The 26,866-nt window shown below is 39.5% G+C and overlaps 1 protein-coding gene across 6 annotated transcripts in view; it reads left to right on the top strand.

The window, feature by feature from the left end:
* Tasp1 (taspase 1) overlaps window positions 1–26,866 on the top strand; it is a 357,326-nt gene that overhangs the window by 7,827 nt on the left and 322,633 nt on the right. For 3 of the 6 annotated variants that reach the window (XR_009057693.1, XM_057780148.1, XM_057780147.1), the window contains exons 2-4: window positions 2,188–2,404; window positions 9,239–9,306; window positions 13,067–13,135. Coding sequence is in view for 3 of the 6 variants with exons in the window: in XM_057780148.1 (XP_057636131.1) it covers window positions 2,260–2,404; window positions 9,239–9,306; window positions 13,067–13,135 (282 nt within the window). In the remaining 3 variants the exon portion in view is untranslated. Of the gene's footprint in view, window positions 1–2,187; window positions 2,405–9,236; window positions 9,307–13,066; window positions 13,136–21,242; window positions 21,508–26,866 lie in introns of those variants that run through there. The other 3 variants (XM_057780151.1, XM_057780150.1, XM_057780149.1) reach the window with 3 other exon arrangements.

A 26,866-nucleotide genomic window follows, 5' to 3' on the forward strand; every position in this document is an offset into this window, starting at 1 on the left:
CTAGGACAGACTCCAAAGCTACAGAGAAACCCTGTCTTGAAAAACCATATATAGCCAGGTGGTGGTGGCGCACGCCTTTAATCCCAGCACTCGGGAGGCAGAGGCAGGCGGATCTCTGAGTTCGAGACCAGCCTGGTCTACAAGAGCTAGTTCCAGGACAGGCTCCAAAAAACCACAGAGAAACCCTGTCTCGAAAAATAAAAAAAAAAAAAAAGAAAAACCATATACACACACACACACAAAGACGATAAATATACATTTTTTAAAAAGAGTCTCTCTTTTCAATCAAGGTTTTCTGGATCTCATTGTATACCCAACTATGGTCTCAAACTTCTTAGTTGATTATTTGTATGCTTTAAAATAGTTTTTAACTAGATGTTTGTTCCATGTCTATAAATCAAGAACTTCTTCATTCCTTCTAATGGTTGCTTTTAATTGAATCGAATTGATTTATCTTTGAGCCAGGTTCCAGCTGTGTAACCCTATTGACCTTTATTTTGCAATCCTCTGTCTCAGCCTTATCGGTGCTGGAATTATAGACATATGCCACAATGTCTGACCCCTTCCTTTTTTCAATTTAATGTGATTGAGTTTTTTAATATTTATTTATTTATTTATTATGTATACAGTATTCTGTCTGTGTGTATTCCTGCCAGCCAGAAGAGGGCACCAGACCTCATTACAGATGGTTGTGAGCCACTATGTGGTTGCTGGGAATTGAACTCAGGACCTTTGGAAGAGCAGGCAATGCTCTTAACCGCTGAGCCATCTCTCCAGCCCATGATTGAGTATTTTTACTTAACACTGTCATTTAAAAAGTTTTGACCACCCCACTGTCATGTTTTCTTTAAATCTCTTTGTTTCTTTTAAAGTGGTATGTTTAGTCCTAATTTAGAATAAATTCTGACCTCTTTGTTGTTATTAAAATTTAATTGTGTAATGTTTTTGAATTTTTACTCCATAGTGATTAAATTTAAAAGCTTAATGGCATTAGTCACTTGAAAATTGTTTTACTAAATTTTATGTCTCATTACTTACCTGTGGAAAACTTCCTGCTTTTCATGCTGACAGCTGTTTGAAAGGGTGCTTGTTTAATTTCTTGGTTTAGACATAATTTTGTTAGAATTTATGTTTCGTAATTGCACTGAGCAGCATTTAACTGATGATTTTGAGAATTGAAGAATTTTTTGTAGATGGGAACAGTGGTATTACACTCTGTAATCTCAGTACTTACTCAGAAGGCTGTGGCAGTATAGTCATGGGGCAGGGCGTTCAGGCCAGCTTGAGCCATATAGTGAGGGCTTGTGCCAACAAACATTCAAGCTGGTAAGATGGCTCAGCTGGTAATGGTGTTTGCTCTGTAAGGCCAGCAACTAGAGCTTGGTTCCCAGGACCCATGTAAGGTGGAAGGAGAAAACTGACTCCGCAGTGTTGTCTTCTGACTTCTCCCTCCACAATATGTACACCGGTAGTACTGAATAAAAACTTAAAAATACCTCACATGTAAGTATGAGTTTGTTGCTTTCTTTAAATAGAAAGCTAGACTTTATCTTAGTGTAGTGTGCCAGTGGTGCTTGTGATTTCAAATGTCCCAAAGATCTGCTGGTGTGCAGGGAAAATAAAGTGATAGTCACGCTATGTTGAGGTTACTTGAGTATGGGCAACACAAAGACAACATTTGGACTAGGGGGAGTTTTTTTTTTATTTTTTTTTACTTTTTTAGGTGGAGTTTTTTTTGGAGAGTTTCTTTTCCCCCCTTTTAAGGATCTAATTTATGTAGTCCTGGGTAGGCTAGAACTGTCTATATATAACTTGCTATATATATATACACACATATATATGTATATATAGATATAGATATATAGACAGACAGACAGACTGACCAGGCTAGCCTCAAAGTCAGTGATCCTCCTGCTTTTGACTCTCCAGAGCTCTGGTAAAGGTATGTGTTGCCACACTCAGCCTAGATGAGATCTTTTTATAGTATCATTTTGTTTATATGTCTTCAGACAAGTACTGTCACTGGAGATGGATATAAATTGTAAACTTGTTATGTTATGTTACTGTTATCCAATTCAAGAATTTAAAAAATAACCTATTTTGAAAAACATGTGTTTGACTTTTTTTAAGTAGTGTGTATGTTGGTAGAAAGAAGCAGAGGTAATCTTTTCCTTTTTTTTTCCCTAGGGTAACTCTTTGTATAGTTGTTGTTGCATGGAAGGATGCTCTTTTCCTGATAGAAGATGATAATCTTGGAGGATGACCATGGAGAAGGGGATGAGTTCTGGAGAAGGATTGCCTTCCAGAGCACCTCAGGCATCCGCTGCTAAAGTCACAGTCAAGGAATCGGAAACAAGGCAGCCTTGTGAGGGGAAACGAGGAGGCTTTGTGCTGGTGCATGCAGGTGAGACCTTGTGGGCGAGGTGGAGTGGAAACCAAAAAGGATGTTTTCCATTACTTGCTGTTAAAGACACCAAAGACCACATTTTGTATCTGACGAAGAGGACTGGAACCAAAGAACCTGTTAGATGTTATTCTGTATCCTGGTTGGAATGTTTTACAATGGTACTTCTTTATTTTATTTTATTTTATTTATTTATTTATTTATTTTTTTTCGGTTTTTTTTCGAGACAGGGTTTCTCTGTGGCTTTGGAGCCTGTCCTGGAACTAGCTCTGTAGACCAGGCTGGTCTCGAACTCACAGAGATCCACCTGCCTCTGCCTCCCGAGTGCTGGGATTAAAGGCGTGCGCCACCACCGCCCGGCTACAATGGTACTTCTACCTACGTCTTTATTTCCCCTCTCTTATTTACCTTATATAGTACATATGTTTGGATCATGTTAAAACCAAAGTAATTTTTAAATATTTATTATTTTGTTTATTTTGTTTTCCCACCACACTCCCCTCTTGTACAATGAGAGTTGATGGGGGCTGGAGAAATTGCTCAGTGGTTAAGAACTATTGCTGCTCTCAGAGGACCCGAGTTCAGTTTCTAGCAGCCACACACAGCAGCTTAGAACCTCCTGTAATTACAGCTCCACAGCATCTGATGCCTTTGGTACTCATGGGCACCTTCACATACATGACATACATAAACATGTGTGTGTACAGGCACACACCTCACACACCCGCAAAGATGAAATAGGATCTTTAAAAAAAGAAAGAAGAGGTGAGATGAGGCAAATTTATGGAAATGTGTGTACTTTTACTCAGTTAAAAGTAGACCTGGGACTCTTAACTCCTGCTTCCGAATCTCTGGTTCATTATCATCTTGACTGCACCTTTTTAGCATTGTATACATAATACCAGTAAGTAACTGTCTTTAAAGTTATTGGTAAACAGTGCAAGAAACATCTGAAACTTGGACAAGTAGTGACATTGCTTTTGTTGACTGTTGTAATTCTTTTCTTCCTTTCAGAACACACTCTTGATGGTAACAGCACCCAGCTAAAGACTGTGCTAGAGATCAGAACGAGTAGGGATTAGTGTGGGTGATGGCAAAAAGTAGTTATCATGGGCAACCTCTGCTCCTCCCTTCTGAGTACTGGCCAGGCCTGACCCTGCTTAGCTTCTGAGATAGCTAAGATTGGGTCAGTTCAGGGTGCATGGCCACAGACACATCCTCTTTTTTTTTCCTTTTTGTTTTTTTGAGACAGGCTTTCTCTGTGTAACGGTCCTGGCTATCCGGAAACTCGCTTTGTAGACCTGACTGACCTCAAACTCACAGAGTTCCACCTGCCACTGCCTCCCAAGTGCTGGGATTAAAGGAATGTACTACCATTGCCCAGCTATACCCTCCGTTTCTAAATTATTGGAAAGTCAAACAAATTGTTGATTACAAAGAAATCTATATTTTTACTTTTTTACAGGGTTAAAGATTACATTTCTCACAAAATATACAACTGTTTTGTTCAGCATTAGACTTACCAACGTTTAGTCATTTGATTAGTACAGTTTTGTTTTTACCCAGCTATTGGCTAACCTGATACTGACAATAGTAAGAGTCAGCTAGTTCTCCATGGGGGCGCATTACAATTCCTGCACTTGGGACATTGTGGTGGGAGGAATACCATGAGTTTGAGATCAGTCTGGGCTACATAAAGAATTCATGGCTACCTGAGTTACCCTGAAGAATCCAATCCAAACCAACTAACTAACCAACCCACCAACCAACCAACCGACTGACCAACCAACCAGAAAAAAAAAGCCAAAATAAAATAGCCCCTTTTAAATTTTTGAAGAAATATTTATTTTTAAAATATGTGCATGTGAATATAGGTGCTCACAGAGGCCCAGGAGAGGGTGTTAGATCCTTTGGAGCAAAAGTAACAGGCAGATATGATCTGTCTAGCGAGTGTGCGAGCTGGTAACTGAGCTGGGGTTCTCTGCAAGAGCAGTACATGCTCTTAACCACTGAGCCGTCTCTCCAAACCCAGCCTTTAAAGTTGAAAAGCAGAGTCTTGAATGTCTTGAATGTCAGTGTTACTTGTAGTAGAGAAACCATAGCTCGCATAGTGCAAACACAGTAGTGCAATAGTTTTTGCTGTGTCCCATGCTTGGGAGTGCTCTGAGTGCTGAGCCTGTCTTTTCCTTTGTCAAACAGGGATATGAGCTAATATTAACCAGATTCTAAAGATTGATTGAGGCCACGTTGAGCCTTTTTCTTTATTCTGCTCAGAAGAATTTGCATACTAAACTTTTTGCCAGTAATATCCCTGCCTTACCAAATATTGCTGAAAGATTGGGATCCCTGAGATGGAATACAGCAGACCTAGGATCACATGCTTCACCCCGTACGACTGCATCTGTTAGTGTGCACTACTTATAGGCAGCATCCCTGATAGTCTATTGGTAATGCCTGCTTGATCTTAACTTTAAACATTTATTCTTTGAAAATTTTATATATGTATACGATGCATCTTGATCATCTTTCCTACAGTCCTTCCCTCCAGCTTTCCTCAGCCCCTCCCCAGCACATCTCCCTTCCAACTTCCTGTTTTATTTTTTTCTTTTTAAACAACTGAGTCCAGTTATTGTTGCCCACATATGCAAGGATGTAAAGTCCTCTGTTAGGCTTTGGGCAACCTTCTAGTGGCCATCACCCTAAAGAAAAATGACTCTCAATTCCTCAACAGGCATTAGGATCCCCGCCCATTTCCATGCTGGATATATATATTTTTTAAGATAGTTTGATCTTGTGTGTCTTGTATAACTAGTTATAACTAGGTGCTATGAGTTTTTGTTTAGCAGCCACATGAAAACAGCATTTCTTCCATCCTCAGGTCCTTCCATTCTTTCTGCTCCTTCTCTGTTCTCAGCCTTGCAGGGGGCTGGGAGTGGTGGTTAATGTGCATGTTGCATTTGTATCTGAGCACTCATAGTTACTTATTTTCGGCACTTAGGATAGTTATGAGTCTGCAGTGGCCAGTACCTTCTTTAGTAAAAAGATTGTCTGACGAAGATTGAGAACAGCACACACTTATGGATAAATATTTAGAGAGCAATTTGACAAAATGGCCATTTAGCAAAGCAACATTGATAGGTTCTCCTGTAGAGCCTATAACCTCCCTGACCATAGATTTTGACTGAGAATAGTGCCTGGCATGAATTCCCTCCTGTGCAGCAGACCTCAGATCTAATCACGAGAGTGGCTGGTTATAACTATGGGCAGTCTTACTGCTGTTGCACCAGTGGGTCCATCATGCCCCGTGGGTTTGTATTGTAGTGTGCAGGGTCCAGAACACCATTGATGTCTTCTCTCCTTTAGTACATTCTAGCATTATGAAAGCTAGCTAGCGGGGAAAGAGTTTCCTGATCAGTTTGATTGATTTCTATATTTTGTAACTGAAGTACGAGGTGTCTTCAGCACTTAGGTATTACTCTGTACTTATGGTGAACAGTTGGGAACAAAGGCAATAGCCTATATTGTTTTTGGTACTTCTGGGAACTTCCTGGCCAATAATTCATGAAACAGATATTTAATAACCCATCATTTGGAAACAGTCTGTTCATCCTTGTTACCTCTAAACTTTTTTTTTTGAAAGAAAAAACTAAATATAATTAGCTACCAAAAGATGGGGTTTAATAATGCTTTTCCATAGGTTGTTAGTTTTGGTTAGACCTACCCCCTGTATTCCTTTCCTCAACCACTGCCCCCTTCTTCTCTTCAGCCTTTAGCTCCTTGTACTACCCCCTCCCATGTTCTTCATATCATATGTGTTCTGCTATCTCTTACTATTATTTTTACTTGAGTTGCAAGATCATGTGGCTTCTTTATGCACACTTCATTTTTGTTAGCCCTTTCATGTCTCCTTGTTTCTCAGTCCTCTTTACTCCACTGTCTGCTTGAAACCTCTCTGCATTCAGCATTCCACCTCTGAATTTCATTTCCCTTGTATTTTGGTATCCTCCCCCTTGAATGAGTTCTCCAGGTTAAACACACGAAACAAAAGATTTGAAGGAAGGGTCTATATATGAGAGAGAACATGCAATGTTTGTCTTTTTGGGCATGGTGACCTCACTCAGTATAATTTTTTCAGTTCTATCCATTTGCCTGCAAATTTCATGATTTGGAGCCGGGCGGTGGTGGCGCACGCCTTTAATCCCAGCACTTGGGAGGCAGAGGCAGGTGGATCTCTGGGAGTTCGAGGCCAGCCTGGAACTACAAGAGCTAGTTCCGGGACAAGCACCAAAGCTACAAAAACCAAAAAAAAAAAAAAAAAAAAAAAAAAAAAAAAAAAAAAATTTCATGATTTGGTTTTTCTTTACAACTGGGTAATATTCCTATATAAGTACCACATTTTCCTTATCCATTTGCCAGTTGTTGGATATCTAAGTTGATTCCATTTCCTAGCTGTTGTGAATAGAATGTCAATGACTACGGATATGCAAGTGTCTCTGCCGTAAAATATATAGTCCTTTTGGCTGTGTGTATCCAGGAGTGCTACACATGGGTCATATGGTTCTGTTTTCAAATACTTGATTATTTTTCCTCTGTAGATCATGGCGTCAGAGAGCTGTGAAGATAGGTTTGACCAAGACTGATAGAGACTCTATGAGCTTTTAGCTTTCTCTGAAAGAGAAACTTTCTGAGCCTTAGGGACTCTAGTTGCTTAACCATTGTTTCTGTTGTCCCAGGTCCTGTGTGTGGGTCAGTTTTTTTCTCAGCCTTGAGAAAAGTTGTGTTAGGTTTTCACTAGATCCACAGGAGAGTTGGGAGATTAGACATATAACTTTAACCTTCCTCAGCCTTGACCTCTATGGAGTCTACTGAAGGAGGAGGGTCATATTAAAGAACTTTAATAAGAACATTAGCCATCAAGAGTTTAATGTTCTTGTTTTTCCTCCTTTTGCTCCCCTTTCTCCTTCTACTCCCATCCCTAGCTTGACCCTCTTAATTAAAAAATAAGGGTCTGGAGAGATGGCTCAGACTTTAAGAGCACAGGCTGCTCTAGAGGACAGGAGTTCAATTCCCAGTACATACATCATAGTTAACAACTGCCTTTAACTTCAGTTCAGGGGATCCAGCACCCTCTTATGGCCTCTGTGGACACTGCATGCAAGCGGTGCGTAGACTTACACATAAAGTAAAAACATGTAAATCTTAAAAAGCACCAGAAAGCATTTGCTTTTGAAGAGGACTCAAATTCACATCTCAGCATTGGTGTTGGACTGCTCACAAGCACAAGTACCTCTAGCTCCAAAGAATGGAACACTTTTCTTCTGTTTTCCTTAGACACTTGTGTGAATGTGCACATATAGACAGACACACAGAATCAAAAGTAATAAAAATAATTTTTTTTTTTTTTTTGGATTTTCGAGACAGGGTTTCTCCGTAGCTTTTGGTTCCTGTCCTGGAACTAGCTCTTCTAGACCAGGCTGGCCTCGAACTCACAGAGATTCGCCTGCCTCTGCCTCCTGAGTGCTGGGATTAAAGGTGTGCGCCACCACTGCCTGGCTAAAAATAATTTTTTAAAATTTACTTACGTATTTTGTGTGTGTGTGTGTGTGTGTGTGTGTGTGTGTGTGTGTGTGTGAGAGAGAGAGAGAGAGAGAGAGAGAGAGAGAGAGAGAGAGAGAGAGAGAGATACATGCGTGCACTCGTGGAGACCAAAAGAGGACATTAGATTTTGTGGAGCTGGAGTTGGGTGGTTAGTTGTGAGCTGCCTGATGTGGGTCCTGAGAACTGAACGGGGTTTCTTTGGAAGAGGGCAAGTGCTCTTAACCCTGAGCTGTCTCTCTAGTTCCAAGGATAAATTTCCTTAAGGAAACTAGTTTATTTGGAGCCAAACTTTTAAGTAACTGTCTGTAGGATTTTTGGAAAATTCTTGAGAATTTTAGATTCTAAATAGTAATTTCCCAAATAGTGGTAGTGGGGCATTTAAAAGATCACTAGAGAGGGACTTCAGGGTTCTTTGTTCCTGGCACCACCTGCATTATCAACTCCATACCAAAGGAACTCCTGAGTTTAGTATTTTTTTTAAGTTTAAAACCACATCTATCTGTCTGTCTGTCTGTCTGTCTGTCTGTCTGTCTGTCTGTCTGTCTATCTATCTATCTATCTATCTATCTATCTATCTATCTATCTATCTATCTAATCTATCTAATCTTGTCTGCTGTCTGTCTGTTCATCTAATGTGTGTGGTGGTGGGGGAGGGCCTGTGCCACAGGTCATTTATGGAGATCAGAGAATAACTTGTGGGAGTTGGCTTTCTCTTTTTGTCTTATAGGCCTCTGGAATAGAACTTAGGTTGTCTGGTTTGCTGAAGGTATCTCTAATCTTGGTTGAGGTTCTTGAAAGGGGGTGGGGAGTGACCATGGGAAGGATCTTTGAGGACACATGCTATTTTTAGGAGTTCTGACAGGAAACTTTTTGAATAAGGATAGCAACTGTATGCTATGGGAGCACATTTTGCTCCTTCAGCCAATAGCCTTTAAGATACCAGCCCTCTTGGGCATGGTCTCTTATACTGTAAAAGCAGCTGTAAACATGTGCCCTCTCTCTTGCTTAGGCACTCCCCCCCCCGTTTCCCCTTAAATAAATAACCCTTTTATTATTCATAATTCTGAACTGATGTGGGATTGTTTTGTGACTTACGTCATCAACTGTAGAGTCTAGAATCCCATACAGCACGGCCCTGGGCCTGCATGTGTGGGCTGCTTTTCTACTTGGTGGAGCCACTGGTAGTTTAGCAGCTACTAACACTTTTTTGTTTGTTTGTTTGTTTTTTTACTGTAGGTGCAGGTTATCATTCAGAATCCAAAGCCAAGGAATATAAACATGTATGCAAACGAGCTTGTCAGAAGGTATGAGCAGCGTGTGTGTAATGCCTGTGGTTCTGCATATGAAACTTCACCTTGAGATTCAGACTTTGACCTTTCATTTCCAGTGAAGTTTGGCTGAATCCCAAAGTTACTTTACTCATATTTGTAGGACTTTAGTACTCAGTTTCTAGTTTTATCAGTGTTTTTAATTCTTTGAATGATGTTTAGCTTTCTCCTCTCCTTCCCCAGATTGAAGTCTGTGCTTTTATAGCTATGGGCACATATAACCATATCCTTTTAACTATTCCTACATGACTGAATTCTATGGAAAGGTGGGGAAAACTTCCTCTTAAGTAGTTTATTGTCTTTTCTTTCTTCCTTTCTTTAAAAAATAATTTTTTAGTTTTTTTTTTATTTTTATTTTTTTTGGTTTCTCAAGACAGGGTTTCTCTGTGGTTTTGGTTCCTGTCCTGGAACTAGCTTTGTAGACCAGGCTGGTCTCGAACTCCCAGAGATCCGCCTGCCTCTGCCTCCCGAGTGCTGGGATTAAAGGCGTGCGCCACTGTCGCCCGGCTTAAAAAATAATTTTTTGAGAATTTATATATGTATGTATGTATTTGTTTTTTTTTTTTTTTTTTTTTTTGAGACAGGATCTCATTTTGTAGCTCTAGCTGGCCTGGAATTCACTTGCCTTTGCCTTCTTGTGTGAATAAATACTTTTTTTGATGGGAAGTTATAAAAAAGAAAAAAGAGTGAGAGAAAGAAAGAAAGAAAGAAAGAAAGAAAGAAAGAAAGGAAGAAAGAAAGAGATAAAGAAAACAAGTGCTTTTCTTAGCTGGCCCTGAGCCCTACCTAGCTTGCTCTCCAGCACGGGCATAGCAGATGCCTGTCCCCCTAGTGCAGTGCTGTTCTCTTCACCTGGATTTTGTGCACCTTGACTTTTGAAATTTTCTAAACTTTTGAATACTTAATTTGGGGGCAGGAATGAGCTCAGAAAAAAAAATATTGTTTTTATTTAGATCTGTACTATATAGTTTGTAGGCAAACTGTCCATACTTTTTATGCATATAGAATGTTAATCAGATACTGCCTATCAGGTAAATATGGGTATTTTTCCTTTTATTTATATTTAAATTCCATTTATAAGAAAGATACTGTATCGGGGTAACAAACTTTTTCTTATTAGTGGCTTACCATAAATTGAGAGTATTTTGTTACAGGGATTTTATATAGTAAATACACACGCACACACACACATTTACATATCCAGACATGCAAACACAACACTCATACATAAAATAAAATAACACAAAAGTTTAATTAGAAATACATGATTGATTAGTTTTGGGGCTTTGTCTTTGTTAATTAAATTAGAGTTTTAATAATTCATTTAAAAGTTAAATTTTTTAATAACATAATTTCTTATTGGTTCTTTGTGGATTTCACATCATACACCCCAATCCCACTTACCTCCCAGTCCCTCCCTATCCTCCCCTCACCCCTGCATCATCCCCTCCAAAAGAACCTTCCCCCAAAATCAATTAAAATCAAAACAAACAAAACTCCACCTTGCTCCTCCGTCTTTCCAACCTCTCTTCATTCATCCCTTTTGTCCAGTCAGCTGTACCCACAAACTGTTCATTGCAGCGAGTCATTGGTGTGGTTTAAGGCCTGTGGTATACCATTCTCACTGGACTTTCCCGAAATTCCTCTCTGATATCCTGCTGTTGCTCTGAGTCTTGGGGATCCTACAGTTATTGTTCTGCAGGATCAGTTCCTTTTTACACTCCAGCAGGTCATAAATGGGGTAGATATTTGAGTGGCCAGGATGTGGGTCTGTGTGGTAGCTGAGCTGGTTGGCCTGGGTCACTGGGACCATGCCCTTCATGTGAGAGCCAGAGACAGCTCTCCTAGGCCCATGCCATCAGAACCAGCTCTTCCATACCCATGGTAAGAGGTAGGGCCATCTCTCCTGAGTATGGGGAGCCACCTTTCCCATGGGTCCAGTTCTTCTGCTGCAGTGACCAGTCAGGGGCAGGGCCAGCTATCTCAAGGCCAGTGAGGGGCGGGATTGTCTGGGCATAGCCCTCAGATTTCAACATTCATGCTTCCTATGACCCGGGGCAACATGGGCCATGAACATCAAAGATCTTGTCTGTAGCAGGACCGTGAACTCAGAAATGCACTGTGGTGCTGTGGCCTGGACATCCCCATGGCCCCAGTGGCAGCAGAGGTCACCCAGACCAGTATGGTATTGGCAGCAGCAGGGCTCTCGGACACCAACATGGTCTCAGGTCGCTGTCCAGATCCCGGGCATTGCACAGCCCTCAGTGGTAATAGGAGCCGTGGACATCAACTGAGACCCTGGCTGTTGTAGGATCATGGACCCAGACATGGTTCCCAGAAGCAGCCCAGGGCTGGCTGTCACCGTGGCCCTAGGTACCAGCACAGGCCGCTCAGATTGTAAAAATCAGTTTATGTTTTTTTCTCCTCCCCTCTGAATTAGGTGATTTTTTTTTTTCTTTTTACTCAGTGGAATATATTACAAAAGAGTATTTTCATAGAAGAAGACATTATAGTATCAAGAATGTTCTTGAAAATGAATGTTTCCACCTGTGGATTCTTTTTAATTAATATACACCCTCCCACCCATTTTTCAACTCTATGCTGGACTAGATTTGTAAATCATGTACTCTTTGTGCCTCAGCCTCCTAGCTGAGATTAAAGGTGTGAGCCACCATAGCTGGTTTATCAGGAGATTTTGTGACTTAGAAACAGTAGTTGTTTTTGATTCACATGGATGGGGAGAGTAGAAATCGTAGGAGAGGTAGCTAGGTGTGAGATGCAGTTCTTCATATGGAACATAAATTTTCAGGGTATCTTAGCTGAACCAGCTCATTGTTGCATTTCTGTGGCTCTTTTGAATTGCTCTGTGAACAGTGCAGCTCTTTTCCTTACAACTCATTGTACCTTGCAGTTAGTGGCTAATTTTTAGTTGCTGTTTTCATTTGGATAATATCAAGAATGATTTCTTAATTAATTAATTAATTAAATTAAAAAAACATTTATTTATTATGTATACAACATTCTGCCTGCATGTATGCCCACACGCCGGATCTCATTACAGATGGTTGTGAGCCACCATATGGTTGCTGGGAATTGAACTCAGGACCTCTGGAAGAGCAGCCGGTGCTCTTAACCACTGAGCCATCTCTCCAGCCCCATCAAGAATGATGATTCGATCCTAATACATGAACTGGCTTTGTGGGAGCTTAGCCTGTTTGGACGCTCACCTTTCTGGACGTAGATAGAAGGACCTTGGTCTTCCCGCAGGGCAGGGAATTTGGACTGCTCTTCAGTAACGAGAGGGAGGGGGAATGGAGTGGGGGGAGGAGAAGAGGAGTGGGGATGGGGGAGGGAAGTGGGGGGAGGGCAATATTTGGGAGGAGGGGAGGGAAATGGGAAATGGAAAGAATAAATTTTTAATAAAAAAAAAAAAAGAATGATGATTCGTCTGAGTAATAAACACTACTTTTCTTAAGTCTGAGAAACATATGCTTTAAAGCAGCTTGTCCAGTGTGCAACCCACAGGTCTCATGCATCCAGGAATGAAACCCAACGTAGCCACAACTTCATGTCTCAGTGTCAGCAGGTCACACATCCTGCTCTGTTTTCAAGTGTGGAGTGGAAATACTGACCGATTTTTACTCCGAGTGTCTCATACTTTTAAGTCTTTGCAAAGCTTATGATAGGTTTGCCGAGCTGGTTTTACAGTGAATAATTTCTCCTCTTGGTTCCGCAGGCAATTGAGAAGCTGCAGGCTGGTGCTCTTGCGACAGATGCAGTGACTGCAGCTCTGGTGGAGCTCGAGGTATTTTTCTCTCTTTTCATGTTTTATTTAAAATATTTGAATTTATGTTCCTTATTATTATTATTATTATTTTTTTGGTTTTTTGAGACAGGGTTTCTCTGTGGTTTTGGAGCCTGTCCTGGAACTAGCTCTTGTAGACCAGGCTGGTCTCGAACTCACAGAGATCCGCCTGCCTCTGCCTCCCAGGTGCTGGGATTAAAGGCGTGCGCCACCACCGCCCGGCTTATGTTCCTTATTTTTAAATGGCATGAAGATGCTGAGTTAGCCATATGTCATGTAACCAGTGTTCCCCACCAATATTACCAAAGCAATATAAAAGATTTTGAAACTGAAAGGATGGTTTTTAAAAATTATTTTCACTGGTGACTTTTCCTGAGTTAAAAAAAAGTTTGTTAATTCCTTCTTCCTCTTGTTTTTGTAGGATTCATGGTTATAAAAGTTATTGGTGATAGTTATTTTCAGTAGGACAGTTTTTGAAGTTCACATCACCAAAATGAGATATTTCTTTAACAACACATGATGTCAGCTCTCTAGCAGTGTCAAAAGTGGAAAGACAGGTTTTATCACAAACGTAGCAGATAAAATCCTGAAGCTATATGTGTGTGTTTTGTGAGAGCTCCCTTGTTCCTCTGGGATTTTCAGGACCATTCCAGGTTTGCAGTTCAGTGGGATTTTCAGGACCGTTCCAGGTTTGCAGTTCAGTGGGATTTTCAGGACTGGTCCAGGTTTATAGTGGGCGCTGAGTTGAGTTGTGGAGGCTCTTGGTATCCACAGTGAGGGACTCCCAATCTCTCTGACTCTGGAGTATTGATGAGTTTGAGGCTTGAGAAGACTGCAATGTGGCGAGAATGGGTTTGTTAGTGAGCTGACCAGATCATAGAGATGACTGTTTGACTGGATATGAAGACATCTTGGGGAGGGAAGTGAAGACATGGGGATGAACAGTGATGAGTGTGAAGGAGGAGGTGTGAGGTAAAGTAGACATTCCCAAGCTGACAGTTGTGGGCTTTTGCTTAGCCTTTGATATCAGGAAAAGTAGCCAGGGAGTTGATGAAAGCCCTGGCCATGTTTTCTGTACACTCTCTCTCATTTAACTGTATAGCTACACTTTGAATTATTGCTTTGTACATTTTACCAACATTTGTAACATATCATGCTAACACAATCAAGGCAGGTTGGAAGTGTGTGTTTGTGTGTGTGTGTGGTATGGTTATTAGTTCTATTGACGTTTGGCCTCTGAAACATCTGAGGTTGGGATTTGTTGGCGCTTGCCTATTGGGACCTAGTGTATCATTCATAGCAGAATGACACTGGGTGTATTAGAGCCTGCCCATAACTCAGTTCTATCTGTAATAGAATGAAATAATTCCTGCTTACAGAATTACGAAGATTACTATATGTCAATCACTTAGAGTGCTCTATAGGTTATAGTAAAAGCTGTTATGATGTGTTCTACAACCATCAATGACTGTTACTTTGTAAAGGTTTTTAGATGTTCTCGATTAAAGACGGTAAGTAACATGAGAAAGGAGGTTATTGTATTTGCTGCTAAATCTTCCTTTATTTAAAACATGTAGGATGGTCCCTTTGTAGAAGGTGATGTCACAATTATCATTTTGTGGAGTCAGTATAGGTCTGGGGGGAAGCTTAATGAGTGATGCAGAAATATGGTATTATGGCAGTCATGAACAGAAAATTATATAAAATTAGGTTCAAAACACTTTAGAGTAACTTTAATTTTGTAAGTTAAAACTATATCATATTGAATATTTGTTTCTATTTCTCCCTGCTTTTGTAAATAATTACTTATTTATAGTGAAGAAAAAATACCTTTTGGGACCTCATTATGGTGATGAATGCCTGTAATCTAAACATTCCATAGGCTGGGCATGTTTGAGGCTAGCCTGGGCTACTTAGTGAGACCTTAACAGCCGCAAACCCACAAACAACAAAATCCATTTTGGACTAATGAGTTATTCATAAATAGGTGAAATTTATAGTATTTAAATTTTTTTAAGATGTATTATTTTTATTTTATGTGTATGAGTGTTTTGCCTACATGTAGCCTTCCTTTCTCAGATTCTTGAGTACTGGGATTGTAGATAAGAGAAGGCTAATCCTGGGTTTGAACCTGACATGTCTGGCAAGGAAGGACTTCAGCTGATGGATTGCTTCCATCAGAAAGGGCTATTGGTGTGTGTTTGAGGCATTTTAATTATTAATTGATGTAGGAGACCCAGCCCATTATGTGTGATGCTAACAATGAGCAGGTGGACCTGGTTTGTAGGAGAAAGCAGGCTAAGGCAGCCATAGGGAGCAAGCTAGTGTCCTGTATGGTCTCTGCTTCAGTTCCCACATCAGATTTCTGTCCTGGCTTCCCCCAGTGATGGACTGTGACCTGAAAGTTGTAAGACAAAATAAACCCATTCCTTCCCAAATTTCTTTTTGTTAATTCCACTGGTTTGAGACTACTACCACAATTTAAAGCTAAATTTATAGCAAGCTTTAATTAAATACTGGCCTGGTGGATGGGCTCTTACCATCCAGGTTTCCAGTAGATGGCCCTGAATCAAGTTTTGCAGCATCTTAAGTGTTTCCCTTAGATCCAGTCAGGGACAAGCATGCATCTGGACATTCCTTCAGCCTATATCCAGTCAGGGACAAGTGTGAACCTCTCACCCACACGTGATCCAGCATGTTTGGTGCAGATGGGTCAAACAAACTTGTTTATGGGAATGGAAACATGTTGCTTGTTATATCCCATAAACAATAGCATCCAGCATTTGAGGAACTGTTTTTTGGAAGGGGCTTGCAGATCAGAGGCATTTTGTTTCAGGGATCCCTAAGGCATAGTGATTAAAACTTAAAATGTAACTTTGATTTTCATATTTTTCCATGGTGTTTATCATATTAATAAGGAAGCTAGCTAGGATTAGGTGTCGTATATCTTTTATTGAAGTGTATGCGCATAGTTTAAATGTCAACTGGGAGGATTTTCCTGTATTTTAAGAATTATGTGGTCATTTCCTTTACTGTTCCCTGGAATCTGTCCACCTTAAGTGTTTGAAATATATTATATTAAACCCAGGATAGGTTTTCCTCTAAAGAGTTCAATTGAAGCTATTATTGTAATATTGAAACTATTATTGTAACTATTGAGACTATTATTGTTATAGTTTGGATCAATGGAAAGAATAAAAAAATTGGATTATGTTTTCTCTGTTTAGATGAATATGTCATTCTAAGTCCTTTGAACATTCTGAAATGAGAAAAATCACAGGAACTCTGATTTATATTGTTTTACATTCGAGAGTAACATCCACCGTCAAGTTTAGTCATCCTCTTCACTTACGTCTCATCCTAGATGTGCCTTTTCCTTTGGATTTAGAAAGACACGTTTTTTGATGTTATGAGAGGAGATAAGGTCTCTCTATAGTAGCTCAGGCTGTCCTTGACTTTGTAATCCTCCTGTTTCAGACACCCAAGAATTGGAATCACAGATATATAGCATCAAGCCTGATTCACTCCAGAGGATGGGAGGGTTTGTGCACCTGTGTGTTTGTGTGTGTGAATGTGTGTGAGTGTTTTGGTTTTTCAACACAGGGTTTCTCTGTGTAGCCTTGTCTGTCTTGGAACTTGATTTGTAGACCAGGCTAGCCTCACAGAGATCTGCCTGCCTCTGCCTCTTGAGTGCTGGAATTAAAGGCATGCCCTACCGCACCCAGTTGTGTTTATCTTTTTAAAAATTAAGTTTTTAAAAATATATTTATTTATTTATTATGTATACAATATTCTGTCTGTGTGTATGCCTGCAGGCCAGAAGCGGGCACCAGACCCCATTACAGATGGTTGTGAGCCACCATGTGGTTGCTGGGAATTGAACTCAAGACCTTTGGAAGAGCAGGCAATGCTCTTAACCTCTGAGCCATCTCTCCAGCCCAAGTTTTTTTTTTTTAATTAGAAGAATTAGTATTAGTATTTTTATTTGAGACAGGGTCTCTCTGTTTAATTCTGGCTATTCTGAACTCACTGTGTAGAGCAGGATGGCCTCAATCTCACAGAGATCCTTCTGTGTCAGCCTAAAGTTAAGTTTTTTAAAAAGTATTTTTTTTCAGATATATTTTTGTTATTGTAATACAGGCTGGCTTGATTTATAATTCTTCAGATTCCACATCCTTAGTGCTGCTATTATCTTTTATTTTTTAAAATTTATTTTTTTGTTTTTTTTTTGAGACAGTCTAGCCCTGGCTCGCCTGGTACCTGCTATGTATATCAGGCTGGCTTCAAACTCTCAGAGGTCTGCCTCTCTCTGAGCTGACTCTTCCCTTTCCAATGATGGGATTAAAGGCTTGTACTACCACACCTGGGTAGTTATATACTTTTTGATTAAATAAATTATATAATTTAAATAAATTGCTTGTTGTTTTTTCTTTGCCAGATACTAGAATTGGTATGAATTCCTTGAGCACACTCCTAAACACAGACTGAAGTAACTGATATGAAATGGTTTAATGATTCTTATTGGCTAAAAAGGGTATTTAGCCTTGTGTTTAAGAAAGTGTGATCATTTGTGTTTTCTCAAATAGTGAGTGTTTAAATACCAGTATCAACTTTATACAGTAGAGGGGGAAGAGACAGGTGACACAAAAGGGACTTTTCACACACACCTTCCCCTCCTTGGCATACACTCTTACACTCCTTTCTTCTTCTTCTTCTTCTTCTTCTTCTTCTTCTTCTTCTTCTTCTTCTTCTTCTTCTTCTTCTTCTTCTTCTTCTTCTTCTTCTTCTTCTTCTTCTTCTTCTTCCTCCTCCTCCTCCTCCTCCTCCTCCTCCTCCTCCTCCTCCTCCTCCTCCTCCTCCTCCTCCTCCTCCTCCTCCTCGTCCTCCTCATAATGTAACAAGGGCTGGATTCAGACTTGCTACATAGTTAGTTACAGCTGGTTTTTGATCTTAATTCTACTTCCTCAGTACTGCGATTACAGGCATGTGCCATTGTGCTTTGGTTCTTCTTTTAAACCCTTTGTAATTGATTGCTTTGGTTAGCACACAAAGAAGCAGGTTTTACTGTGACATTTCTTTATTTATTTCAGTGGTTGGGTCTGGACCTGGTGTTTCTAGGTTCTTGGAGTGTTATACAAAGAATTGAAAATAAGGGCTCACAAAGACTTGTAAGAGAAGCAAGATAGTTTTATTTGGATTAAAGAGAGGTACACTATCAAGATTGACAGGGACCACATGAATAAAGATACTCAAGGGCTCTAGGCTACAGCATTGGGTCACTATTTGTGGTGTCAAAGGGGAGTAACTAGTTACTAAGGGGGCATAGTTAGGGTGTTTCTCTATTTTGCTTGATAGCTTAGGTCATTTAATCATTTTTCTGTTGTGTGTGTTCCTCTGTACAATGCATTTGATTTTAGTCCTGTGCCTGCCCATAAGAATAAGAAGAAGACAAAATAGGGTTAATGAGGACACAGTTTTGCCTTATTCTCATGCATCCAAAACCAACTCAGGCTGCACTGGTCCTTCTATTCTTTATACCTGGGTATGTTGACAGTATATTTAAATAGAAAGTGTCTAATTCTGATGGTTACTAAAGGTTGCTAGATGCATTGTTTGGAGAGATGTGTGTACAGTACTGGCAGGTATGCGAACGAGACTTCCAGATGCATATAAGAACAGAGGTCTGTGTGTGCATAACCCAAAATCAAATGGGGGTCCCAGCATACTAAATTATTTTCTATGCTTGCTTGCCTCAATTATAATCACTCCTGTTTCTTCCTTTATTTGTTTATATATGTGTACCAATAACAATTAATGAAAAAGAGACTATGAATTTGAAAAGAGGGGTGGACTTGAGGAGTTGGAGGAAAAGGAAAGAGAAAATGATGTAATATATCTTAATTAAAAATAAAAACTAAATAAAAAGTAGTGCTAAGACTAACTTAAATTTCATATTACAAAGAGAAATTACACGGGCTCTTTTGTTGAAAGCATTCTGTTTGGCTGGGAATGCTGATCAGTGCTGGAGCACATATGTAGTGTTCACAAGGTCCTCATTTGATCCTCAGCACCGCAGCAAAACCAGAAACTAAGCGGACCAAGTAAGAAAGCCAAGCAACTTAAGAAAATAGCCAAAATATTCTGTTTAAGCTATATGACGCTTTAGTTTTCTGGCTAACTTGATTTATCTGTAAAAGCTTCCTAGAGGAAGGAAAGATCTGAAGCTGACTTTTTGTCTAAATCAGTGATTCTCAGCCTATGGGTCACAACCCCATAGGGGGTGTCAAGTGGTCTTTTCACTAGAGTCACATAAGACCACCAGAAAGCACAGTTATTTACATTACAATTCATCACAATAGCAAAATTACAGTTACGAAGTGGCAATGAAAATAATTATATGGTTGGGGGCTCACTACAATGTGAGGGACTGTATTAAAAGGGTCACAGCATTAGAAAGATTGAGAATCACTGGATTAAGTCCTTTATGGAAAATACATTTGGCACAGTTTCTTGCCTTTGAATCTTTGTTCAGTCCAGTGGATTGCTTGCTTAGAAACATGAAGTTCTTTATGACATGATTTCCTATCAAGATGGCTGGTATTTTGAGGTAAAGAAAAAAGTAGATGTTTGCATCACTATATTGTGTTACTATATTTAAAACTTTTATACTTTTGTGTGTATCTTTATATCCTTTTGTGCTAGGAACCAATGGCATGCACCTGTAGGAACTTGAGAATACCATTCACTATTGAGTTATCTATTGTTGGGAGATCCCTTACCAGGCATCTGTTCGCCTGTAGGAGTTGGCCACACTCCTTTCTTTGGGCATTGTACATTTCTGACTGAAATTGTCTATGTGTCTCAGGTGTTGAAGAAATAAAGTACCTGCAGCCTACTGGTGCTTGAAATGTGTAGTGGTCATGAAGATGATGTGGCTTTTAGTTAGTGTATGGCATACCCGGATGGACAGCACATTAAGGAGGACTGACATGTATCAGTGTGTTTGCTTGAGGGTGCCTCTGGGATCAGGTGCCAGATGTTTCCTGTCACCTGTTCTGTGCATTACTTCAGTGTCTTATTTTTTAATTTTTAAAAAATTGACTTTTAAAAATTACGTGTGTGTGTGTGTTGCTATGTGTGGGTATGTGCATGTGAGGGCAGGTGTCTGGGGCAGAAGCATCTGATCCCCTGAGCTGGAGATTGTGCCAGTTAGGATCTACCTGATGTTGGTGCTGGGAACTGAAACCTTCCTTTGGGAGAGCAGCTAGCTTTATTATTTTTTTTTCTTTCCTTTTGATACAGGGTTTCTCTGTGTAGCCTTGGCTGTCCTAGAACTCACTTTGTAGATCAGGCTGACCTTGGCTCACAGATCTACCTGCCTCTGTCTCCTAAATGTTGGGAATAAAGGCTTGTGTCACCACACCCAGCTTTTCAACTACTAGCTTTTTTAACTGCTGAGTCTCTCTTTAGCCCTCAGTTGTTATTTAGTAAAGGCCAAAACAAACAGACGGTATCTGATCATTTCCATTAGTTGGAGAGGTTGAACATTGTCTAAATAAATCAGAACCTCCATTTTGCAGTGTTCCTGTTCTCCTGGTCTCCAGGTGGAGCAGTTCCCTGTCCTCTTCCCTTCCCTTTCCTCTCAGAGCTGCTGGACACATTGCTGATGCAGTTAGCTCGTACACACACACACACACACACACACACACACACACACACCCATTAACTGTACTGTGGTTGGTGATGCATTTATACCTCCTGCTCTTCAAAGTCCAAGTTTTCTTTTTCATTGATGATGTCTTTTATTTATTGTAATATGGGAGGGGGAAGTTGTGCTTTTTATTTATGTGGAATAAAAGATTTGGCTTTAACAAATGATTGCTTTTTTCCTCCTAGTGCTTGCAGTATATTCATTGCATGGAATTGTAGTTTTAACTTGTGATGTTCTTTCCTTTCCTTTTAAAATAGTTGGTGTCGCCAGTTATTTCCAAGCCCCGATTGTGCTGTCTTACTAGCAGTATTTCCAGCGGTGCTTCATTATTTCTGTGTGTTCCAGCTATTATGGAGTCTTTATGTTTCTCTGCATTTTTTTGTTTTATTTTTTGAGGTGTATACACACCGTTACACTTCATGGAGTTGCATCCAGCCAAGTCTCTGTGTTCTTCTTGTGAAGAGGCAGAAAATCACCTCTCCCAAGAATTTCCATCTTCTGGCCAAGGGAACTGTGTCCTGAAGAGCTGTACACAGACGGGAGGCACCTTGTTTGCTTGTTCTGCTGCTAGAGCTTTGATTTAATTAGAAGACAGGCTGTGGGTGGCCCTGTGCAGACAAAGAAGCATCAGACAGAGCCCACTTAGTCTGGGACGGTCAAAGTAAGTTACGTTCTTTTAAAACACTTTTTGGAGTACTAATGCTGTTTCTTGCCTTTAGTACTGAGAATCAACTTGTAACTTACTGTGTTTACATGTTAGGTAGGTACAGCTGCTCTCTTCCCAAATCATGTCTGCTTTCTAGCACAGAGTACATGCTTGGGGAAAAGCAATATTTTTTTTTTCTCTCACTTTTTTTTTTTTTAAAGAATAAGAAGAAAATCAAGACAGTTATTTTACTTTTAACTTTACTCTGTATCAAAAGCCAAGTGAAAATATTTAACTACAGATCATGTCATGATTTACTTTGTACTGATGGGAACAGGAAGACTTTCTTTATTTTTCTAGCCATTCTTGAAGTGCTCTATGGGCCTTATCAGTTGTTTCCTCTTGGCCGAAGCTGTCAAGGGGATGTGTTCTAAGACTAGACCTAGCAGTTTCTGAGAAGCATGTAGCTTCACGTATGAGTTTTCATTTTTCTCTCGGTATTGTTACTTTTAAGAATATATTTCATTTGATACTCAGTTTTGAACTGTTTCAATCAACCTATAGTATGATTATAGAATTGGTAATATTTCTGTGTTTTGACTATGTAGAAGTAATTTATTTGATCTTGACTGATATATGCTGTGGTTCAGTATTCATGGATATAATTAGATTCATTGGTTATGAGAATTGCAGTTTTATTGTTTTTGAATCATTGCATCTATATTTGTACTTACGTGATTTATCATTTCAGACATCACTCTTTTTGTTTTCTTGGTAAAAGAAAATCTGAATTTTTATTTTACTTTGCACCACATTGCAATTATATTTGTTTTTTTATTGACTTTTATTGAACTCTACATTTTTCTCTGCTTCCCTCCCTGCCTCTCCCCTCCCCTTTAACCCTCTTCCAAGGTCCCCATGCTCCCAATTTACTCAGGAGATCTTGTCTTTTTCTACTACCCATATAGATTAGATCTATGTATGTCTCTTAGCGTCCTCATTGTTGTCTACGTTCTCTGGGATTGTGATTTGTGGGCTGGTTTTCTTTGCTTTATGTTTAAAAACCACTTATGAGTGAGTACATGTGATAATTGTCTTTCTGGGTCTGAATTACCTCACTCAAATTGATGTTTTCTTGCTCTATCCATTTTTCTGCAAAATCTGAGATGTCAGACATCAATCTTATAGAATTTTATGTTTTTACAACTTTTCCCCCTTTGTTAGTGAAGCTGAAACTTTTCTGCGTGTTTCATTTCTGTGTAACCATAGACTATGCATTTGAAAGACTACCTTTCTTTTTCTTTGGTGGGGGGTATGCTGGGTATAAAAATAGGCCTAAGTTACAGGGTTCCTTTTGCTGTGATGAAACACTGTGACAAAAGCAGCCTGTGGCAGAAGGAGTTTATTTTAGCTTACAGTTCTATTGCACAACCTGTCAGTGAAGGAGTTCGGGGCAGGAACTCAATAGGAACCTGGAGGTAGAAACTGATGCAGAGGCCATGGAGGAGTGCTGTTTACTGGTTGGCACCCCATGGTTTACTCAGACTGCTTTCTTATAGCATCCTGACCGCCAGCCCAGGCAAGGCATTGCCCACAGTAACCTGGGCCTCCCAGATCACTCATCAGTTAAGGAAATGGAAATGCCCCTGAAGCTTGCCCACAGACCAGTCTTTCAGGCTATTTTCTCAATTGAGGTTACTTCTTCCCAAATGTTTCTATCTTGTGTCAAGTTGCTAAAAAATTAATTAGGACAGTTGATCTCTTTTCAACTTGACACACAAACACATCACTTATTAAGCTATAACTTTTCTTTTTTGTCCCTAAGATATCATGTTAATACTAATATGACAATATAAAACATTTCAACTTTAAAAAGTTCCAGTCTTTAAAATTGAAACACTTTACAATTCAGGGTTTTTAAAATATTCAAGATCTCTTTTAAATTTCACAGTTTTTCTAAAATATCCAAAGTCTCTGTAGAATGCCCAAGTCTCTTAACTGTAGGCTTCAGTAAAATTAAAACCAACAAAACAAAATAAAACAAAAAAATAAGTTTAATGCTTTCTTACTCCAAAAGGGAAAAATCAAGGCACTTGTACAATCAAATCAATTAAAACCAAACTCCTATAGAGGACATCATATCTCTATCTCTCTATCTCTCTATCTATCTCTCTATCTCTCTATCTATCTATCTATCTATCTATCTATCTATCTATCTATCTCTATATCTATCTATCTATCTATCTCTATCTATCTATCTATCTATCTATCTATCTATCTATCTATCTATCTATCTATCTATCTATCTATCTATCTATCTATCTATGTAGTGGACCTGTGCTCCAAAGGGCTTCATTTCCCAGCACACACCACTTGTCTCCTAGGCTGAGTAAAGCTGGTTCCATCTCATAGCTGCTGCTGTCCTTGGTGATGTCCCATCTCCAAAATGCTGAGGTATCTGCAACAAGGTTACACTTCCACCAGTACCTTCTCCTGGGCTCTCTTCCTGGACTGTGACCTTGCCTCATAGTACCAAACCTTCTAGAACCCCTCCAGTCCTGGGTCTTCTACTTCATTTGATTCTGTATCTTCACCAGTGGCCTCTCATCAAAGATTCCAGCCCTGATGCACAGTTCCAAGCTTCATGCCTTCAAAAGCAGTATGACTTTAGAAACTTTAACATTACCAAGTTCAGTTGCCAGCACAAGCTACAGCCTTGGTTGCTATTGGACCACAGCTTCTCTAGCTGACTCTGCAGAAAGTATTTTTCTGTTCATCTATGCCAGTTCCTTCTTAAGTACAGCTGACTCTTCAGCCCTAGCTGACCAGTATCAGTTGCCCCTGTGAAGCAAAGGTTTCACTTTAGAGGTTTAAGTCTCTGAATGACAGCTTATATTTCAGCTCCAGCTGACCAGAACCACACAGTCTTAAAACTCAAAATATCAGTCAGCCCCCATATAGTCTTTAAGGGATTCCCAAAACTTCCCTCTGAAACGTCATCAGCCAAGCTTTAATAACATTCCTATCTTTCAGCTTCTCACAGCAGCCCGTTTAGCTCTGAACACTCAGTGATTTCCCAGTCCAAAGTCCTTTCACTATCCTATCCACTCTTTTTTTTAAATAAATTTGTATGCTTCTTCTAATAGTTTTTTTCCACTTATTTATTTATTTATTTATTTATTTATTTATTTATTTATTTATTTATTTATTTATTATGTATACAATATTCTGTGTGTATGCCTGTATGCCAGAAGAGGGCACCAGACCTCATTACAGATGGTTGTGAGCCACCATGTGGTTGCTGGGAATTGAACTCAGAACCTTTGGAAGAGCAGGCAATGCTCTTAACCTCTGAGCCATCTCTCCAGCCCCTATCCTATCCACTCTTAAACATGGCCAAGTCTACCGTAGTAACACCTCACTTCTGCTACCAATTTTTGTCTTAATTACTGTGATAAAACACTGTGAACAAAAGCAAGGGTTTATTTCAGAATACAGTTCCACATGACAGTCCATTGTCAAAGGAAGCCAGGGCAGGAACTCAAACTGAGCAGGAAACTGGAGGCAAAGACCATGAAGGAGAAGACTGCTGCTTACTGCTTCTTCCATGGCCTGTTACAACCTACTTTCTTATAGTACCCAGGACCACCAGCACAGGGGTAGCATTTGCCCACAGTGAGCTGGGCTCTCTCATATCAATCATCAATCAAGAAAATTTACCATGGGGGCCTTACTTTTTTTTTTTTTTAAATTGTGTGTGTGTGTGTTGAGTACTTGCTTGTACATATATGTGAAGGTCAGAAGGCAGGTGTTTTCCTGTAATACTTTCCACTCTGTTTTGAGGCAGGGTCTGCCACTTACTCTGGATCACTAAGGATAGAGGATCTCAACCTCTCAATGCTAGGGTTACAGGCACATGCGTCAAGTTATGCCACACATGACTTCGTTTTGCTTCAAAGATTTACTTTTAATTATGTGTATTTACATGTTCTTGTGAGTGCAGGTGTCCATGGCTGTGATTCACCCAATGTGATTTCTTGTAGTTGAACTCAGGTCCTCTGAAAGAGTAGTGTGTGCCATCTTTCCAGCCACCACACCTGTTTTGTAAATTATCTCCCCAATTCCAGAATATTGCCCTTTGATTTTAAGTTTTTGTGTATCCAAAACAAACAAGCAAACAACACCAAAAATGGGTGTAGTGGTGCATTGATTTAATTCCTTCATTTGGGTGGCAGAGACAAGCAGAGCTCAAGGCCAGCCTGGTCTACACAGTAGTTCTAGGGCTGCCAGAACTACGTAGTGAGACCCTATCTTAAAAAGCAAAGTTTTTGTTTGTTTCTTAAATTCAATCTTAATTCAGAATCCAGGAAAGAATGAAGAAATGTGGCACATAATTTTTAAGGCTCTCAAGAGTATTATATAAATCTTGCTTCAAAATTATTTATAATATTGTTCAAAAATTTCCTGTTATTTCTCTGTTTTTTGTCTTATTTTTAATGTGAGAACTTCATTGAAGGATCTTATGACACTGTAGAAAACAACTTTAAATTGTGAACATTCTGCTTGTCAAAAGTTCTTTGGTGTTTTCTACTACTAAGGAGTATTTATTGGCAATAGTATTCACTTCATATCTAGGCTTTTGCATGATCTGTACATTTCATGACAGTTGGTATCCTCCTATTTCTTGGCATAGGGCATCAACACTGTACAGTGCACGAAGCTTCTTACAGAATTCAGGGTGGGAAATTAACTTATACTTCCTTCTTCTGGCATATATGTAGTGGTCAACAACATTTTGTAGTAGGGTAAAAATGTTTTTAATAAAAACAAATATAGTTAGTAGAATATTTAAAAGCTAGCTCTCCCCTCCGCCTCCATTTTGACTATGTCATGAAAGAAGGATGGTGTAAATGCTGTAATTCCATGATCTGGTGAGTTTTATTTGAGTGATATTTTCCATATTATTGTCAACATTTTTAAAAGGTATAATGACTTAGGTTGAAGGGAAGTGTAAGTGACCGCCAAGTCTGGCAATGTTGGGGAAATAGCTGCATTTGTCTTTTTATTGTAGCTCATGTGGAAAGAACAGTTTCAGGTACTGTGTGTGCTAACTTCCTCCTGGACATAATAATGAGTCCAACTAAAACACTTTAAAACTCTTTCAGATGTGCGAGTCTTGAAGCCAGTATTTTAGTTTAAAGGTTTCTGTTGTGTTTGACAAGTAACTCTTGTACTGTAGCTCTGTGCCTTTCAGTTAAAATTGTGGAAAAAACTGCCATGATGTCATTTTTCTGCATAATTATATTATGTTTATTTGAAAATTAGGCAGACTAATAATAAAAAGGTAAGTATAATGTTTTTACTAAAATACTTT

Source organism: Chionomys nivalis, chromosome 9 (genome assembly GCF_950005125.1).
Source record: "Chionomys nivalis chromosome 9, mChiNiv1.1, whole genome shotgun sequence".
NCBI lineage: Eukaryota > Metazoa > Chordata > Mammalia > Rodentia > Cricetidae > Chionomys > Chionomys nivalis.